The 21,679-nt window shown below is 36.3% G+C and overlaps 1 protein-coding gene across 1 annotated transcript in view; it reads right to left on the bottom strand.

The window, feature by feature from the left end:
- LOC132108177 (1,4-alpha-glucan-branching enzyme-like) overlaps positions 1-21,679 on the bottom strand; it is a 187,314-nt gene that overhangs the window by 24,439 nt on the left and 141,196 nt on the right. The window contains exon 13 of the mRNA XM_059514781.1: positions 15,111-15,295. Within this exon, the coding sequence (XP_059370764.1) occupies positions 15,111-15,295 (185 nt within the window). The remainder of the gene's footprint in view (positions 1-15,110; positions 15,296-21,679) is intronic.

Consider the following 21,679-nt stretch of genomic DNA (forward strand, 5'->3'; position numbering starts at 1 on the left):
CATTAAACTGCAGGTTGTTCACTACTATAATTTTTTTAACAATTTGTTTACACTTTTTTAAATACTTTTTAATAATATATATATAAAATTAAAAAAGGATAAGAAATAAAATACTGCTGCAAAGTTCTCCACTAAATAAAATACTCTCAGTCTCAAACCAATATCATATAATAAAATATAATGAAAAATATAAATAAATAACTATGATTACAGTGCAGCATTACCAGTCCCAGCTTGTAGGCCTGATCATATTTTAAAAAGATATATAACTTTTCCAAAGTGTAAAGTGCAGCATCAACAGTTTCAGTTTTTAGACCTGCTCAGATTTCGTTATTGCGTTGGACCGATCGGAATTAAGAGCAAAGGTCTGTTTAAATGCCGACGGGAGCTGCGTTTGAATTACAATCGTTTTTTTACAAGTTGTAGTGATGTTCACACTCGCGTGATGCCTTTTGAAAACATTAGGCCGGTGACACACTGGCATATTGCACCTGTCAAACATAGTCTATTATGCCGTCAATACTGTTGACGGTGTCCTTTATCAGTAGGCTTTATATTTATGCTCAACATGAAGTATAGATATTGTTGTCGTGAAGACAAGATCCTGGTCTGTCGGCGGTCTCCCTCTATGTCACCTACAGTAGCAGCAGCGCGCCAGCGCCGCGTCAGGCATGATTCTGGTGTGTAAAGACACAGAAAACGCAAGGCAGCCGTCACGCAACTGACACGCAGCAGAAACGCCACGTTATTATATATAAAATAATTAAGTAAAAGTAAAAAATAAACATTAAAGTATTTCTCTATTGTGATAAATTATTTACATTTGTTTCATCTGTTTTAGATGCAGTATATCTGAGAATTGGTGGCCAGCTTATTTTTTGCAACTGTAAATTTTCAAATGAAAAAAATATCAAGAAGCAAGAAGAATTTTTTCAAAGGATCCATCCACTGAAGATTTCTTTCTCCCTACAAAACACAGACCCTTCAAACTACTCAAACTCCAACTTTTGAAATGTGGGATTTTTTTTTTCTTCTTCTTTAATATCTAACTGAAATCCAGAGATGACACTCTTGGGGCAAAACTGCAGCTCACTGTCAGCAGCAGATGACTGCACTGATTTAGCTGGTTTCCAGCAGAAAGACAAGTCTGTAACATGCCATTACCAGAGATTATCAATGTCACTCTGCCCCACTATTTTTAGTGGTCCAAAACCTAAACCAATTTGGGAACTGAATAAGAAAGAGAGATAAGAAATGCTTCAACTGAACAGATAATACATCCAGATTCAGGATTCATCTGAAGAGTTGAGTTCTTTTTTGTAGCTCTAATACTTAGGGTTAGAAATGAACTTTTCTATTATAATTGAAATTATATATATATATAATAATTATATCCCCTAAATCTAGACTTTGGTTCATTTTTAATACACTGCACGAACTAATGGCCATGCAGTTGCACTGCGTGATTGAAAAAGGCTTCAGTATTCGGAAGAAAAATTAGTTTTTCCCAAAGCGTCTTAAACAGATGCAGAACGATTGAAGTATCAATAGTGAACCTTAATATTCAAGTAACCTTTAAATGTCTGTCTTTATCCATGCCAATATCTTCATTTGCTTCATTTTTCATAACAGTTTAGTCAATTGATTCAAGCACATAAATCAAGCCCACAATATTCTTCCAGAACTCTCCTTCACCTTAAATACAAATATTTGGTATATTTAATATATTTATGAACCCAAATCCCCTTTTAGTCATTTGTAGAGTACAAGGATTGAAGGAAGGAATACATCCGATTCCAGCAGCCGTACATCATTCTGTGTAGCTGTAACATGAGTCTTGCATTTTGGAGGAATTTACTGTAAATCGTCTAGATCCGAGGGGTTACATTTTCATCGACATGGCTGGCACAAAAGCAGATCCTCTGAAGTATACATATAAGTGAGGAGGTGAGGCAATGCTCTTCATTGTCATGATATACTGGCGCCAAACTGCTGCACAGGAGATACTGTGTGTTATGGAGTGCTGGAACTATATCCCTTAGTGCACACACAAAAAGCTTCAGTGTTTTGTTAGAGATTCCAATCATGTCCATTTTCATTTCAGAGCTAAAAGTATGCTTCTGAATAAGGTGGTCTCAATGGAGGGATACAAGTGTCGTAAAAAGATTATGAATCACGGGGTAGGAAGTTTGCAGATTCTGTGAGCATGGTTGGGAATGGTCTATATGGTAATGATTTAGTTGTTGAATTTTACAACCCCCCAAAAAAAAAAAAAATTATATTATGACATAAAGAGTTATGATAGTTATGAAAAGCTATGATAAACACAAGTACTTTAGTCTTTTGTCCTGAGAGGAGAAGCTCACCAAAATGAAAATTTGCTCACTCCCAGGCCATCCAAGATAAAGATGAGATTGATTCTTCTTTGGAAATGATTTGGAATAATTATATCATTACATCATTTGCTCCCCTCAATGGATCCTCTGCAGTAAATGGGTGCCGTCAGAGTCCAAACAGCTGATAAAAACAACAAAATAGTCCTCAAATAATCCACATGACTCCATTCCATCAATTAATGTCTTATAATAATAATAGTCCATAATCCATAATAACGCTTCCTCCAGTGGAAAAAAAAAAGTCATCAAAATCCACCAATATATGGGTTTAGAATTATTTTGGACTGTTTGCACTTGCTTGATCTGTGCATATTTCTCTCCTCATTCAGAAGAAATTTCACTGGAGTAAGCAATATTATGGACCGGCATTTCGGCTGCAAACATTTAAGTTCAAAATGTCTCAATGCTTGATTTATTTCTTATAAACAAGGAGCTTTTGACTTTACAATACATTAACTGGAGGAGTGTGGATTACTGTTATGTGTTTATCAGCTGTTTGGACTCTCATTCTTATGGCACCCATTCACTGCAGATGATCTATTAGAGAGCAAGTGATGTATGCAGCAGCCATATCATACTGTTGCCACCCTGTGTTCTGTGTGGGTCCTAGCACCACCCCAGTATAGTGATGGGGACACAATACTGTCAAAAAATACAGATGAGACATTAAAATGAGTTCCTGACTTTCTGTGGTCATAAAAAATCCCTAGGATGTCTTTAGAAAAGAATAGAAGTGTGGCCCATTGGCCTCTGACCGTCATGGCCTCCTAACAATCCCCATATCTACTGGTCTCATGGATGATCTAAGGAGTTGGTAAACTTTCAGAAAATGTTCATTTTGGGGTGAACCACTCCTTGTAATTAATACTTTATGGAAAGCATCCTTATTTTCAAGTCAAGCAAATTGGGTCAATGCTGATTTCACATCGACTCTAAAGCACCAAAACTGATGTAAACAAACTATTTCTGAAAATCCGTGAAACTAGAGCACTTGAGCTGCTTGTGTCTAGACATATTGTATATATCCTGCTGTGTGCAGTAGTGGACAGATGGTAAATAATATATGACTGGCCCTCAGCACAGAAAGAAAGGAAGAGAGAAACAGAGAAATAGACACAGGAGCAGGGATGAGTTACTGAACAGCGGTCCTGTTTGCAGCACAGCGGGCGTTCTGTATGATTGTAGCTGCACGTAAACAGCGCTCGGCTAAAATCACAGCTTTAGTCTTTAGAAGCCTGCTGAGAAACTGTTTCAAATTAGCGGGCGGCCCATGCAACCGGCTTTTCAACTGAAGTCCCTTGCAGGGCTGGAGGATATATTGAAAACCGATGATATAGTGCTTGTGATTTCTGCTGGAGATATCTAATGTGATGGAGCTAATAAAGCCACGTAGTGAATGCTGCAATGGTTTTAATTACGCTTTTCCAAAGATTATTTATATCTTATTAGACTAGCTTTATGATGGTTCCTCATCTCGCATGCAACTTGAGGGTTTAAGAGCCTTAAACGTCAAGACTTTTTTGGGAATACCATAGAGAATTTCCCTATACCTGATATTGGTATTGTGAGAAAACACACTCCAGCAAAGAAGAACTTGAAGGTTGGCCTACACTTTTCGTTTTCTCTCTGGGGACTGGGATGGTCATTCTAGAACACTGTATCTGTGTCTTGCCCTCCATTTTCTAACTATATTTCTGACTGTGGAGACCAAGACCTTTTGTATTCTTTTCCTAATTGATAAATGATCCTAGTTTTAAGTCTTTAGATAGTTATTCTGAGGTTCCAATGTTGCTACTTTCCAGTAGAAATTCAAAGAGAAGAACAACTAGCAATTAGCTACCTTGAATATAATTTTTTTAATGATTTGTTGCACCTGTATTTTCAGTCTAATGTCCATTGAGCCAATTTTGAGTTGCAATAATCAGCATTAAGTGACTACAGGTATTACAATCACTACAATTGAAGGGGTGGCCAAACCTTTGCACTCTCTAGTTTTCACATTTGACTTTATTTCATACAACTCAAAACTGCTATACTAAAAATGTTTGTCTGAAAAACATCACATTATCCATCTTTCTCTAAAAACTGAAGGCATATCACTACGATATTTTCTTAAAAAGACAGAGCAAATTATTATGCAGCCTCAGAGGAGTGCCCAGACTTGTTCATAAAACTGTAAATAAAAATCAAATAAATAAATATTCTTCTTTGTGTATATTTAAAAACAATCATTTTGTATCTGCTGTATGGTTAAAATTGCAATTATTCCAATTGCAAAAGAAAAGTAATTTGAGCTAATTCAGATCAAACAAAATAAATAAAGGTAGATAAACTGAATATCGTTAAAACACATGCTTAAAGCTTAGCTTAGCTCATATTATATCAGTTGAAGTTTTAGTAATTTTGTTGTGGGTTTTTGTCATTTTTATTAGTTATTATTTAAGCACATTTTAAGTAAATTAAAAAAAGGAATGTTTCTTGGGCAACTAACTGAAATAACATATATAGGTCCATCAGTTAACATCATAATAACCCTGATTGTAATACAAGTAAGTGTTTTTTTGCTAGTTTAAGCCCAACGCAGTTATCATTTTAACGTCCTGCGCCACGTTGTTTAAACAGCAATTGGATTAGTGCCGATGTGTGCACCTATGGGCGTGCTGGTCTGAAAAACAAGGTATGTTCAGCCGCATTGTTGCTGTGTTGCTATTTTGAGGCAACTGAAATAAACTGCACCACTAACCAAATAAACCTGGTCTAAAGTCAATGTTGCAGTATTGTTTTGTTATTTAAAGAGCGCATTAGTAACATGCGCCTATAGGCGGGTCCACAACACATGTACACTTTGCTTTTTAAATATGCAGGGACACGCTGCAGCACACAAAAGATGTAAAAGATTATTATTATGTAGGCTACATAAATATAAACTGCCTACATTTTATAATGGATAGTCATTGCATGTATCAGAAAAACGCTACCTATTTGCTGGCACACGAGCAGTTTCCTCTCTGGAGATGCGTTCAGTCTTTGCACTTGCAAATTCCACCATGTAAATAGTTAATCTGCCATTGCGCAAGTGCAAGGGGAATGGAAGATGAGAGCACGTTATGCCCCAAAATACACCCATTGCTCATTAAGGGAATTAAAGACAGCCCTTTTAGTCCATGCTCCGGGTGCGCAGATAATTTTTCCCATCGTTACACAAGCAAAAGTGGATTCGGACACACCCTAAGTGCATATGCACCTTGCGCTTTGGACCATGTGCTTAGACTGTTAAAATAGGGCCCATACATTTATTTAAAATGATTTAATTTTAAATCTACACATTTAATTAATAATACTATTTTTCTTTTCTATTTCAATATTTTTTTTATTTTATATTTGATTCCTCTGATGCAAAGCTAAATTTTCAGCATCATTACTCCAGTCTTCAGTGTCAGATAATTCTTCAGAAATCATTAATATGTCGGTTTGTCAAATTTTAGAATATGCAATTTTTCCAAAACCATTTATTTGAAATATAACTCTTTTGAACCAGTACAAAAGACAGTGTTCCAGTTTATCGTCCACCCTATTCCCCACCCTGTCCCATCCCAGTCTTCATCCAAGTACTGCAAAAGGAGCAGCTCTGCTCAGTGAGGTCTGCAAAGCTGAATTTGAGAAACAGAGGAGGGAATTAAGAATTCAGTTCACGCACACAAGCGACACTTTGTTAGCACTCTGTCAGCGCTGTGGAGAGAGAGTTGGGTGTCTGAGTGGGTGCCAAGGTTTTTTACTGTCGATTATCTACACTGGGAAAAGACAAGGATGATACACAGCAATTACAAATACTCAGACACCTTAGACATGCTCAAAGCTCAACTCATCTTTTCTAAAAACCACTAATTAGAGTCATCTGAGCTTGTTTGCTCTCCAAAACTAAAGGAAATACAGGTTACAGGTGAATATTTTTTTAACAGAACTGAGATCATGGAATCAATATGATGAACTGCATTATAATCATAACAAATTTCAGCCAATTTTTCCTAAGTAGCAATTATTTGATTACTCCAGTAATAATTATTCTATTGGTAAAACCAGTTTATAAACTGTTTTTATTTTAGAACTGCCAACATATCTAATTTTCATTTATTTTAACTATATATTAAATTATATTTGTTAATATTAATAATATATAATTATAATAATAATAATAATTAATATAATGAATTATATTAATCATTATATATATATATATATATATATATATATATATATATATATATATATATATATATAAAAAACTTTTTTTTTTTGTGCTGTCAAACAATTAATCGCAAAATGTTTTTGTTTACATAATATATGAATGTGTACTACTGTGTTAGCTTTCCCTGTTATGCCAATGACACTCTATACAACTTCGCGGGCCAGTGAAACATACTAATTTAAAAAACTGAATGCATAGTCGATTTAAAAAATTGATTGAGTAATTTCTTACTGCTAAATTCTAAAAAAAAAAAAAAAAAAAAAACTGAAGTGTTCATTATCGGACCTAAAACCTCAGCATGTAATAACCTAGAACACTGTCTGAGACTCGATCAATTCTCTGTCTAAGACTGCTATGTCAATTCTTTGTCATCAGTTGGAATCTAGGTGCGCTATTTGATAGCAATCTTTCCTTTGAAAGCCACATTTCTAGCATTTGTAAAACTGCATTTTTCCATCTCAAATATATATATCTAAATTACAATCTATGCTCTCAATGTCAAATGCAGAAACATTAATTCATGCTATCATGACCTCAAGGTTAGATTATTGTAATGCTTTATTGGGTGTTTGTTCTGCAGGCTTAGTAAACAAACTACAGCTAGTCCAAAATGCAGCAGCTAGAGTTCTTACTAGAACCAGGAATTATGACCATATTAGCCTGGTTCTGTCAACATGGTACTGGGTCCCTATTAAACATTGAATAGATTTTAAAATCTTGCTTATTACTTATATCCTCACTGCATATTTACCATAAAATGAAATAGAATATAAAAAAAACACTGCCTCCTTTCATTTTCATTTAAACATAATAATAGCTGCAGAAATGTACTTAGTTCAGGGAAATGTGTATACAGGTGCTGGTCATATAATTAGAATATCATCAAAAAGTTGATTTCACTAATTCCATTCAAAAAGTTAAACTTGTATATTATATTCATTCATTAGACACAGACTGATATATTTCAAATGTTTATTTCTTTTAATTTTTGATGATTATAACTGACAACTAAGGAAAATCCCATATTCAGTATCTCAGAAAATTAAAATATTCTGAAAAGGTTCAATATTTAAGACACCTGGTGCCACACTCTAATTTACCTTTATTACCTTTAAATGGTCTCTCAGTCTAGTTCTGTAGGGTACACAATCATGGGGAACACTACTGACTTGACAGTTGTCCAAAAGACGACCATTGAAACCTTGCACAAGGAGGGCAAGACACAAAAGGTCATTGCAAAAGAGGATGGCTGTTCACAGAGCTCTGTGTCCAAGCACATTAATAGAGAGGTGAAGGGAAGGAAAACATGTGGTAGAAAAAATTGTACAAGCAATAGGTATAACCACACCCTGGAGAGGATTGTGAAACAAAACCAATTAAAAAATGTGGGGGATATTCACAAAGAGTGGACTGCAGTTGGAGTCAGTGCTTCAAGAACCACTACGCACAGATGTATGCAAGACATGGGTTTCAGCTGTCGCATTCCTTGTGTCGAGCCACTCTTAAACAACAGACAGCGTCAGAAGAGTCTCAATTCAAAAAGGACTGGACTACTGCTGAGTGATCCAAAGTTATGTTCTCTGATGAAACTCAATTTTGCATTTCCTTTGGATATCACGGTCTCAGAGTCTGGAGGAAGAGAGGAGAGGCACACAATCCACGTTGCTTGTGATCCAGTGTAAAGTTTCCAGAGTCAGTGATGGTTTGGGGTGCCATGTTATCTGCTGGTGTTGGTCCACTGTGTTTTCTGAGGTCCAAGGTCAACACAGCCGTATACCAGGAAGTTTTAGAGCACTTCATGCTTCCTGCTGCTGACCAACTTTATGGAGATGCATTTCATTTTCCAACAGGACTTGGCACCTGCAAACAGTGGTATCAATAACCATGGTATCAATAGTCGCGTTTCCACTATCGAGCTTAAACCGGGCGTGCTAGTGCGTGCCAGGGCCAGTCGCGTTTCCACCGTCACTTCCGGGGCTTGACGTGCCTCACTGGGGCTTCCTCAGGGCCAACGGCCAGGGTTTTTTGGCGCGACGAAAACCTTGGGCCAAAGCGGGCCAGCTGGGGCTAGAGGAGGGGTTATGAACAAAGGCGGAGTTCTCTACGCGTCTAGAGAGCTCAGCACTGCGGATCATTTCAGAAAGATAACAGCTATAACACCAGCATTAAAGACTTTTTAAAATAAGTTGAGCTTAAAACTCACTCTTAGTTAGCAGCAAGTGTTTAAAATAACTTGATCTGATGTGGATTATAATCACCATACAAGGCAGAAATATTTATAAGCGATGAAAAAGATATGCACGCTAAACATGTTACCACAGTAAACATGGTAAATATGACCGCTTGAAGAAATCAGACGCCAGCTTCTTATTCTCTACACGATCACAATCGTGTATTTATTTAGTAACTTACATTATCTGTCACAACCCTCGTCTCGAGAGTTTAGCTCACGTTGCCTATCATAAAAAAAATATAATAATGTTTTTTGTTCGGGAGCTTTTATAAAAATAGAGATATTATCATTCATTCTAAATGTGACGTACAGTATAGGCTACTGTGGCTACAAATAAACAGAAACAGACTCGACTGAATAAGCAAGCTATTTTCATAAACGTTAAAAATAAATAAATAAAATAGAAATAAGTATTTATGTGTGATTAATTTTGAGTCCTGATAAATTAAATCAATATGAGCAATGTATCACTTATTCTATAGTTAAAACATCGATGCTTTTGAATTTGAATATATAACAAAGCATGCAAACAAATGGCCGCTTTTATCATGTTCGTTTTGTGATCGCGCATGTTCCAGTGACTTATTTTATTAGTTTTCTGATAACTTCTCTTTGTTGGTGAAATGATGAGGTTGCATGACGTTGTTCTGAGAGGCGTGTAAAGGGTGTGTTTTAGGGACGCGCAGCGGAGCTTCAGGCTCCACTTTGGAAACCCTGCGCTATTCTGGCCTCGGTGCTACTGGCCCGAGGCTATGAGCCCCGCCCGGCCCGCTTTAAGCCCTGGCTCGCACTGGCCCGACAGTGGGAATGCGGCTCCTGTTCTTAATTGGCCAGCAAACTCACCTGACCTTAACCACATAGAAAATCTATGGGGTATTGTGAAGAGGAAGATGTGATATGCCAGACACAAGAATGCAGAAGAGCTGAAGGCCACTATCAGAGCAACCTGGTCTCTCATAACACCTGAGCAGTGCCACAGACTGATCGACTCCATGCCACGCCGCATTGCTGCAGTAATTCAGGCAAAAGGTAGTATTGAGTGCTTTACATGCTCATACTTTTCATGTTCATACTTTTCAGTTGTATCCACAGGAGTAAATCACGCACATCTTATTTTCATTACGGGTGCTGGATCACAAGTATAATCCATGTTGTAGTAAGTAACAGATCCGCACACCGAATAAGCTCCCATTCAAAAATGTTTTTTTATTAGTGACGTTTCGGGCCTCACATGGCCCTTCCTCAGACTAACAGGAAGTGTACAAACAGTTGTACTTTTCAGTTGGCCAAGATTTCTAAAAATCCTTTCTTTGTATTGGTCTTATGGAATATAATATACAAGTTTATCTTTTTGAATGGAATTAGTGAAATTAATAAACTTTTTGATGATATTCTAATTAGCCATTACAATGAAACAAAATCAATTATATCAATTGCCTCTTTTTATTTTCATTTTAACATATAGATAAATTGAATACAGACCAAAGATTATCTGTTAGATTTACCCAAAATAAATTATATTTTATGTTTAACCACTAAAGAGACATCAGAGCCAGCGGCAAATATCAGAGGTACTAGCTGAGGTGAGACTGCTTTAGGTGGATATAAGATTACTGAGCTCCCACTGATCGCGTGGAGCTGACAGTCTCCGAATTCGACGAAACACATTTTTAAATGGGTGCTGTCTTTATAAATAAACCACAGATTTAAATTTCAAACAATTACATTCTTTGCCTGAAATGCTTTTAAAATTACATTTCATGAAACAATAACAGTAATATTTTGAAAATCTAAATATCCGAATAAATGGTGGTTGAAATCACAATGCTGTGTGAACTCAACCAATCAGCTTGTTTAGCGCCCAAGTCCCATCCCCGAAAGTGTCGCAACTTTTAAAAAGTACCACCTCGCCAGCAGGGACTTTCTGAGGGTCATTTTTTTACCCGGAACTTTATTTAGATTTAGATCTATCCTGCGGTAGAAACACACGGAGTACCGGCCCAAAGTACTTAGTTCCTGGGTAAAGTTCCAGCGCTGGATCTCAGTATTTGAGTGAAATCTTATTCCATTATAGTCCTCCATGTCCACTGTGTTCTTAAAACTCTGGCAATTTGATAATACCTAGAATTTCAAAATCAACTGTGGGCGACAGATCCTTTTCCTATTTAGTGCTAAAACTCTGGAATAACCTACCTAACTTTGTTTGTTTCAGATGTTACTTAATCTAGATTAAAGACCCATCTCTTTAATCTGTTTTACACATAACACATTTCTAATATTCAAATGCGTTAACAGATTTTTAGGCTGCATTAATTAGGACAACCGGAACGGGGAATACTTCCCATAACACCCAATGTACTTGCTACATCATTAGAAGAATGGCATATGTGCTAATATTAGACTGTTTCTCTCTTATTCCGAGGTCACCGTAGCCAGCAGATCCAGTCTGTATCCAGATCAGAGGGTCACTGCAGTCACCCAGATCCAGTACGTATCCAGCCCAGATGATGGATCAGCACCTAGAGATTCAGAGCCCCAGAGACAGATCCCCAGTGAAGATCTTATCTCCTAGATGGCCAACGGGACAAGAAGACCAAATGAACCAGATGAGTTCTCTGCACAATCTGACTTTGCTGCAGCCTGGAATTGAACTGCTGGTTTCGTCTTGCCATAGTAGAACTGCCCCCCACTCCCGACTGAGCCTGGTTTCTCCCTATTAATTTATTATTAATAATAAATAATATTTATATGAAATTAACAATCAACCACATGCTATTTTGATTTTACAAATTATTTGTTTGTTTGTACAAACTATGCATTTGACTATTTTTCCATGATGAACAGCACTGTTAAATGTTGTACTGACTGTACACTTGCTCTTACTTATTTAACTGATATGTCATATTATAATTTAAGGTCTATATTAGGGTGACCACCCGTCCCGCGTAGCGCAATCCATGCGTCCCACAAATTGAGACTGTGTCACGCATAATCAATGCTTGTTAAAAAAAAGTTGGTCGCTCTATATCCTCGAGCCCCAGGCAGCCAAATGAACATTACTTGACAGTTCAGCACGCTACTGTTGCCACACCCACCCCTCAGTTGAACTGCTGACTAGGTTGTTGTCAACTTTTTTGTTGTTGTCATGACAGCGCACGCACGTGCATACCAGACACACTGGGAAGGAACTTATAGATGCATGCTTTCCAATTCGAAAAATGGAGAAAGTGAGGCACCGCCATCATCAATTAAAAAAAGAGAAGGTGTGTCCTGTTTCAAACTGTTTTTTTTTCATGCGCCTGCCTTTACTAACATGCAAGTTCACCATCCTTTCTCCCCCTTCTCGTTCCGTGAACCTCTGGAGTTGTGAGTTTATATTGTGTTGTGAGTGAAATTTGTGAGTGAATTTTATATTATAATTTATTTAAAGTGAATAAATTGTAATGAAAAATAAATAAAATAGCTAAGGTAAATCGTAAGTGGAAGTGCATCTGTCAATTCTGTCATGAACATACATCAGCAGTTACACGTTTAGGGGAATATGGCATTATTAATATACCATGTAAGGTGGTATGTGCTAGAAATGGGTAAACCACTATCAGTTAGTTTGCCCATGGTGTGGGGGCACCGCCGCGCAAGGCAGTGTCCCACATTGTCCCTCAGAAACATACCCCTTGTCCCCCCTTGGGCTTATTAGCAGGTGGCCACCCTAATCTATATATAACCAGGTGTGTGGAGGTATAATAACAGGTTCAGTTCCTTAAATTTAATTTACATACCCACATTCAGATCTGTCACATAGACGTAAGAATCAATGACGTTTTTGCGCAATTTAATCTCTTTCTTTTCGTTCTTGTGTAGTGTTGAGGCACAAGATGTTCTCGCGTATCATTAAAGCACCAGATTTGGGTGGAATGGGGATTTTTATTGAACTACAAACTTAAACTTCAGTCTCTTTCCTCACACAAAGCTATCATATGACTTCAGAAGATTTAAAAAACAGCTTCCAAGTTTTATACGGATTACTGCTATGATACTTTTATGTGACTTGACAGTTATACACATCCTCTCATCTCTCATTCTTGTGCTCCTCGGATGAAATAAAACTTATAGGGTTTTCATAAGGATGAGAATTCATTTTCATGAGGGTGAGTTTTTTTTATTAATTTAGCATTGCTTTTTATAAATTTTTATTCATTTATTTTTGGGATATTTTAAAAGCTATTTTCTATCATTTATGCATTTGTGCACCACAGAATGTCAAATCTGATTTGAGCTTTGAAAAAAAACAAATAATAATAATAATTCTCGCCTATTCTATCACAGACCTCATCTAAAACAATGTGGCAACATCAAAGTGGGACAGGGTGAAGCAGGTGTAAAATGGGCTGCAGATCACAGGAGGAAGTGAATCATCTTCAGTGAATCATTTACACAGTCTGCCATCTAATCCCTGCCAATTCCCTGCATTTGCAAGATCACCTTGCTGCCGGTCAGACTGACTCAATCACACCTGAGAGGAACAGACAATGAAACTCTATGGGGAAGGACACCAGCGTTGTCTTTAACTATAACTTAGACTGTTAGGAAACATTTTTGTTAATTACATAATAGCAAATATATAAAATATAGTTAAAAGTAAAAATACATAGATTACTAGATGAACATAATAATAATAATAATAATAATAATAATAATAAAAATAAGCCAGTCTTCAGATTCGAGTACAGTGAAGTGTACAATGGGAACAAACTCAGATTTTAAAGCTTCAGACTATATATAAAAATAAAATATTACTATTTACACCATTAAAGCTTTTAAGAAACGTGGTAGAATTAACAATATAAATATTAAGGAAATTTAAATATTTTATTTTTCTGTATTTAGAAATTTGCACTTCATTGTGTTCTGTTTTAGAGATAAACATCAAAATTCACACTCTTTCAAAGTACAGCCATGTCATGACCACGTAAATGCAGTAAACATCTGAAAGCGTTTTATGTGCAAGGCCACCAGAAATAAATGAGACTGACACGTTCAGAGAAAAACTCCATCCACTTGAAATCACATTGAATTCATCCATCAAGTAAAGTAGTTCCACTTCACAAGAACGACTTAGAATTAAATCTCAAATAACAAACATTTTGTTCAGAATAATACAAGCTTCACTTTTCTGTGAATCCTCTGAATGCCTTGTCCAACTGTAAGTGCAGTACCGTAAAACTTTCTGAACTGAGAAATTATTTTCTGTCCTTTGTGACTCAGATCCTGAGTTTGTTGTATTTACCTGGAGCATTTTTTAAAGACAAGCTGCCACTGCCTTCCATCGCTCACTCCTTCATGGCTGACAGCAGTAAATCAGGCCGTTCATAACTTCAGCCACGTTTCCACCGCAGGAACTTTACCCAGGAACTAGGGATTTTGTTCTGGTACTCAATGTGTTTCCACCACAGGAACCAGGAACTTAAAGTTCTGGGTAAAAAAATGCCCCTCAGAAAGTCCCTGCTGGCGAAGTGGTACTTTTTCAAAGTTCCGGTACTTTCGGGGGCGGGACTTGGGCGCTAAACATCCTGATTGGTTGAGTTCACGCAGCATTGTGATTTGAACCACCATTTATTCGGATCATTTACCGGATTTGTGTCGTCGCGAACATCACACTCCCGAGACGAATGAGCAATCCAATCCAATCCAGTCCAATCTACCGAGGATGCAAGTCTGAAATGTGCGTACTTTGTATTGAGAAACACGCACAGACCTACATCACCAGACGTGTTGCCTAATCTTTCCGGTACTTTAGACCTCGGTGGAAACACAGAAAGGAACAGGTCTGGGAGGAAAATAGCTCCTGGGGAAAAATGTTCCTGGTACAATTGTTCCATGTAATTTCAGTGGAAACGCGGCATTTGAATCACATCAATGAGCCGGATTGTTATCCTCAGCTAATAATTCATATATGAATCTTCCATATCGTGAAAATTTTTATAAAAAGTGTCTGAGTAATGAGATTGCAGGGCTGGTTAGGGACTGATAGTTGTTTAAGTGAAATGACAGATGTTCTGGTGATGAAAAAAATTACTTTATGCTGCACATAAAGACAGATAGAATGAGAGAGAGACGGTGGATTGAGAACATGGAAGATGATAAAAAGCAAGCCAGACTGATGGACTGATAAAGGAAGAACAGAAAGTAATATTTACTGGAACTGGGAAGAAAGACCAGGTTATTTTTCTCTCACCGGGGGAGCAGCTATCCAGCCGTACTTGTCCTCCGTGCGGTTCATGTCTCGGTCGAAAGTGTACAGTTGCCGGTAACGCAGGTGATCCATGTCCACGAGGTTGAACTGCCGGCGGGCGTAATGATAACTCTCATTGTTGCCGATTCTGGGAAAATCCAGCCATTCCGGATGACCAAACTCATTGCCTGCAATTAAACACAACAGAGAAGTTTCTTACAGACTGCTTCAAAAGCTAGTTATTGTTGATCAAGTTAGTTTGAGTGTCTGGCAGAACTACAGTATTTTTGAGTTTCCTTGTGGCAACCGCCACTTTGAACATTTTGTTGCGCAGGTCAGTCGAAAGTTCAACCTTTTAAAGGGGTCAACGGTTGCCAAATTCACTTTAACATGTTGTTTGAACATAAATGTTTGATGGCAGTGTGCGTACACATCTACCCCTACAATGATAAAAATCCACCCACTGCTTTTTATTTAATCCCTAAAAATAATACCCCCTTTTTCAAATCAGGCCGATCTCAGCTTCTTGTCTGTATGATGTCACACGGACCCAGGCCCCTCCCACGATTGTTGATTGACACTGGTGTATTAACTTTAACCTGCCCTGAGTAAGATGTACCAGTCCGACTGCAATTGTTTCTATGCTGGAGCAGGGATGTAGACAAGAATGGCTCCAAACCGATTGAGGTCTTCTGTTGTTGGATGTATCAATGAAAATAGCAGTCGTCATTTACTCCCGACATCTGATACACTGAAGACGCAATCTATGTTCACATGAATCATTCCTGATCCAGGTTTTCTACCGATCATTATGAATCTTTGCAATCGCCTTCCTAATAACGTGCTAGTTAGCAAGTTTTGCAGCTAAATGCAGTAAAGTAAACAGTCTCTCAGAGCACGGTTCGTCACAGCATGGAGGAGAGGGGCGGAGTCAGCAGAGCTCATTAGCATTTAAAGCAACATGCAACAAAAATGGCTGATGTCTGCAGAACTGATTTTGACAAGGTAAAAAGGGTGTTGTATTACACTAGCATTTAATTTTTTTTTTACCAAAATATGTTACAGACTTTTCATTAAGACCCTAAAGAATCATATTAACTTGTGGAAAATGGGCATCTGATGACCCCTTGTCTTGTTAGGTTGGGTGTTTTGATTAAGTATTAACAGGTAACTTACAAAATTAAAGTTCATTAAAAGTATGTTTTTTTATGTATTAAAAGCTTGTTTTATAGCAAAAGCGATTAACTCCATATTTCATGTTTCAGAGTTAAACAAACACACTCGTTTTTATCTTTGTAATCTCCTCAGCTGACAGTGTTAGATGCCTGGCAAAAATGTTGTTGTTGTGATTACACACAATACAGGGAGTTTTTCCCTCACAACTGTAATGCGCTGCTTTTGCAAGGTTCCGGGAAAAGTTTCAGCTTTAATTTTCCTATTAAGCCCCAAATAAAATATTGCAAATTTCATCAAAATTATCCATCCTTGATTCCTTGTAGTCAGATTTGACGAAACTCTTCTTAGCTAGTGCGTCTTTTTGAAATGACTAGTGGCCTTGTCACCTGACCTGAATATCAGCTTCTGTCCACAAAAAAAACAAAACAAGGGCACTTGTCAGCTTCTGCAGTAAAACATGAACTCACGATGCCTTGAAAGTGGACAATATCAGCTTTTTTTACAAAACATGTAGGGTTCAGAATGCGCTATATGTGAAGAATAATACAGGCAGTTAATTATTTTTTGGCGTTTACCTTTTTTTTTTTTTTTTTTTTTTTTTTTTAAATGAACTCTTCATATGACTTTTTTCTTTCAGACAAATACAATCAGTGTTGTATTTAAAAAAATGTCCTGGCTCTTCCAAGCTTTATAATGCCAGTGAATGGATGCCGAGATTTTAAAGCAAAATAAAGTGCATAAAACTATCATAAAAATACTCCATATGGCTCCAGGAGTTAATAAAGGCCTTCTGAAGCGAAGCAATGCGTTTAAGAAAAATATCCAATCTTCATATTTTTTGGAACTGTGAAAAATTAAATGAGTTTTGGGATTCTGTACATGAGTTCTCTGTGATGACCCTGGGGAAAACATATCACAAGACTCCTTTAACATATCTTTTTTGGGTGGACTTAAATGAAACATTAGACTCTGTATTTATAAAAAGGATAGGTCTGATTTCTTATGTATCTAAGAAATATATATTACTGAATTCGAAAAAAGAACAACCACCTACATTTGAATTATTTAAACGTATTATAAACGATACACTACACATGGAATATTTAACATACAGCTTAAAAAAAGTAAATCCACATCTTTTTAGAGACCTGGAATATATTTTTTTGATCCATCATGAACCCTTTGACTAACGATATAATTTTCTACCCACTGTCAACACAAATTTTTCGATTTCATGTGCTTCATGACTTTGTTTCAGTTTTAATTTGCTAATACAAAATGGGCCTGTTGATGTATGTACTACATTTGTATACTCTGATTCTGTTTTATGTGCAATGATTGTATTGTTTAGTTTATGTTGTACACTGATAAATAAAATTAAAAAATATATCAAATTTTAAAACTTTATAAACCGTAATCTCTAGCTGCCGCTTACTGTGATACGCACGTTCAAGTCAAGTCAAGTCACCTTTATTTATATAGCGCTTTAAACAAAATACATTGCGTCAAAGCAACTGAACAACATTCATTAGGAAAACAGTGTGTCAATAATGCAAAATGATAGTTAAAGGCAGTTCATCATTGAATTCAGTGATGTCATCTCTGTTCAGTTAAATAGTGTCTGTGCATTTATTTGCAATCAGGTCAACGATATCGCTGTAAATGACGCTGTAGATGACGCACGTTCATGAGAGAATCATGTGACAATGAAGACTGGAGTAATGATGTTGAAAATTCAGCTTTGTATCACAAGAATATATATACGGTTATTTTACATTGTAACAAAATTTTCTCAATATTACGGCTTTTACTGTATTTTTTATTAAAATGGCCTTGGTGAGAAAAAAAATAAATCCACAGGCATAATGGCTTTAAACTGTACAAACTGTAATTTCTATCCCCTTTCCCTAAACACAAAACAACTGCCATTTTTTTAGTTTTCAAAGACTTTATTCTGTAAGATTTATAATTTTGTCCCATTAACATAGTGTACGTATACCTGACTCAACCCCCCCACCTCACCCACAAAACAGTATTAAGTACAAGTAGAGACTTTATACTTCAAAAATACCTTTTCCTCCAAAAAAAACTTGTTAGTTTGACAGTGATATGGCCGTATCTTTTTCTCCCTGATATCCACATTCAAAAACGTAATTGAAAATTCTAATGTTTCAAAAGGTCACCTCTGAAAAAGTACCAAATTTGAGTGAAGAATCCTCTCTGAACAAAGACTTAGAGCAAAGAGTCATCGAGTAACCTGCCCTCACCCTGTACCAACCTTTCCCTCTTAAAGCACCTCCTGCAGCGAATGTTCACTTCAAACTCTCTGCCATTATCAAACCAAGACAAGAGAAGTGTACGGCTTCGAGATCTATTCCCAGAGCAAGTTTCTTTTCTTACAAACGAATGAATGCTAAATGAATCCGCAGACCCTTTATTTATAACATTTCTGAAAGAACAGAGAGAAACACCCCAAACACACATGCATAATGAACTGGGAGACGAAAAGATAGGACTGAATAATGCATTATGAAAAACAAAATGACCTTGTCTGAGGGTTAAGTAACATGAATAGAAAGGATTGACTTTTGATGTACCACTTTTTATGTCTCTTATAGCACTATAACATATGAGAAATTGCCTAAATTTTCCTTCAGATTTAAGTAAAGGCCTATATTACATTGTGTATAACTTTGTATATATTTTACTCAGCGGTCAACGACAAGCAATAAAACTGTTATATAACATATATTTAAAATACACTACACAACAATAAATAATATTATATTTTATAATATTTTCTTTTAAATATATTTCAAACCATATTCTTTACTTCTTGGTGAAACCACATTGTAAAGATGTAAAGACTTCTTTCCTTTAATTTTCAAATTTGTGGTTTAATGCAAAGAATATTCAATTTATTTGGAAGTCTGGTAATTTATATATAAATTATATATATATATATATATATATATATATATATATATATATATATATATATAGACATTTTAAAAAATGTCTATATAAAGACATTTTTTAAATATAAACTTTAGACTCAAAAACTCAAATTGTAGCAAAAACTAGAAATGGTAAAAACTAGAAATGGTAAAAAATAAAGATATACAAAACTTTTTACATTTACATTTAAAATTTAAAGATTGTTAAAGGTACAGGTTGTAGGACCTGCCACAAGAGGGTACACTATCAAAATAATAACAATGGCGTGGTTTGATGACGCTAAGGAGGAGCGTGGAATGATGGGATTTGTTGTCTTTTACCCAACCGCTGATGGCCATCAATCAGACGGAAAGAAAAATCATGGATTTAACGCATGAGTTCAACGATTTGCGCGAGTAGATTAAATACAAAGTCAATGCAAAGACACGATCAAACTATGGATCAGACGCGTTCTCATGCGGGTCTAGAGATGCAATGCCCCGCATTTGGCGTGTATGCCCCATAATACTAATCTTGTTGATCATTATAATAGCATAAGTTTTCTGTGAAGATACGAATCAAAACAACTCACCTGTCGAGTAAAACACAACTCACAGGCATCTCTTTCTAGTTGAAGTTTGTCGCGAAGCTACTTCCGCATTTGTCCACGACACTGTTGTCATGTGGTTTCTACGTCAGTAAAGGCGGTAACATAGGGTAACTAACATCATTGACAGTTGACTGCACTGCCCCGTGTCACTGTTTAGAATTGGACATTTTCTCATGATTTACAAGTAGATGAAAACCTTAGAGATATTTTTAGTAATCAGCTGGACAAAATATATAACACTAACCTAGTGGTTTTTGGATACTTTACTGCGAATATCATACATATTGTAACTTTAATGCTGTGTTGATTATTATAATTTTTTAAAATATATAAATACTATTTGTCTGACTCTTTTTTTTTTCCTGCAACTTCCATAACCTGAGAGAAGCTGACAGTCCCAACATTAGTGACTGACAGCAACCGATATCTTAAACAAAAGTGCATGTAATCAGAGATGCATTTAACAATACAAACACAACTGCCTACCATATTCTGCTGCTCGGTGCATAAATATTTAGTCATATCAGACATTAAGTGGCCTCTGCTGCAAAACACAATGGAGTCTTTGACAGGATCACAACAGCGGGGTTTCAATGTTTTCCAGCTGTCTGAGGACACGATGAGCTCAGCCATGGAGCAGATGGCAGTGGAGATCACAGACAGCACTGGAGACGAGAGCGAGCCAATACATTTGCAGGACAAGCATGAGCAGTGGAATAAAAGGCAAAGAGAGCGTTGTGACAGTCTTGTCAAGCAGAGTGATGAGATAATGAATCCGTCATCAGCTGACAAGAAAACATCATAAAACAACAGTTGGGTAATTGAATTCCAAGGAGGCACTTTGACAAGCAAGAGAACAGAGGCACAGCGATGGTGATGAGGTAAGTTGTTTATTCAGAGAGAGAAGGAAGGAGACAGAAAGATGGAAATAAAAATGGATGCCAGGATGAGGTGGAACAGACAGAGCTTTCTAAAGAAATAAATTACGCAGCTGTAAAAGAAGTGTCGAAGCATAAGCAAACAGGGAGGAAGAACATGTGCTGTGACGATGAGGATGGCCTGAGGTCAGGATTAGAGATGTTCAGACCACACTCAGTCTGTTTGCTGATCCAACGATATATATGCTCACAAAACTTTAAACCAAGCTCTAAGCCAGTATATGCATGTGTCATAATCTTTTTGAAAAGTAATAGAAAAAAAGCTAATTCAGCAAAACAACAACGACAATTATTAAATATACCACTAATAATAATATTATAATTTAAATAATATAATATGATACAGCAATTATAGTATATACTTTAGAATAGAATAGATGTTGTTGTTGTTTTTTTTTGGGGGGGGGGGTGGGGGGGGGGGTTGGATTGTATAAAAACGTAGCCAAGACCAGCAGCTTTGTATTTTTTTATTATATTATATTATATTATATTATATTACATTATATTATATCTTCCATCTACACATGACCCTCCAATTGCACTCTCTATTCTACTTTATATATTTGTTTTGTTTTTTTATTTATTAAAACAAAATGACCCTCTAACATTAGCATTCTATATTATTTTTTCTGTTCTATTTCATTTAAAAAAAACAAAAAAAAAACTTGCTACGTGTAGTGCATTAGACTAAGCATTTTTGGTTTGATTGCTTCGATTGTCCTCATTTGTAAGTTGCTTTGAATAAAAACGTTTGCTAAATGACTACGTTAATGTAATGTATATTTAAAAGTTAATATTTAATATATTGAAAGTTGTAGAATATTAATATTCTAAGTATATAATATAATATAACATAATACAAATTAAGTCATTTTTACATGTGACTGTCATTTTTATGCCATTAAATACTT

This window comes from Carassius carassius, chromosome 28 (genome assembly GCF_963082965.1).
Source record: "Carassius carassius chromosome 28, fCarCar2.1, whole genome shotgun sequence".
Lineage (NCBI taxonomy): Eukaryota > Metazoa > Chordata > Actinopteri > Cypriniformes > Cyprinidae > Carassius > Carassius carassius.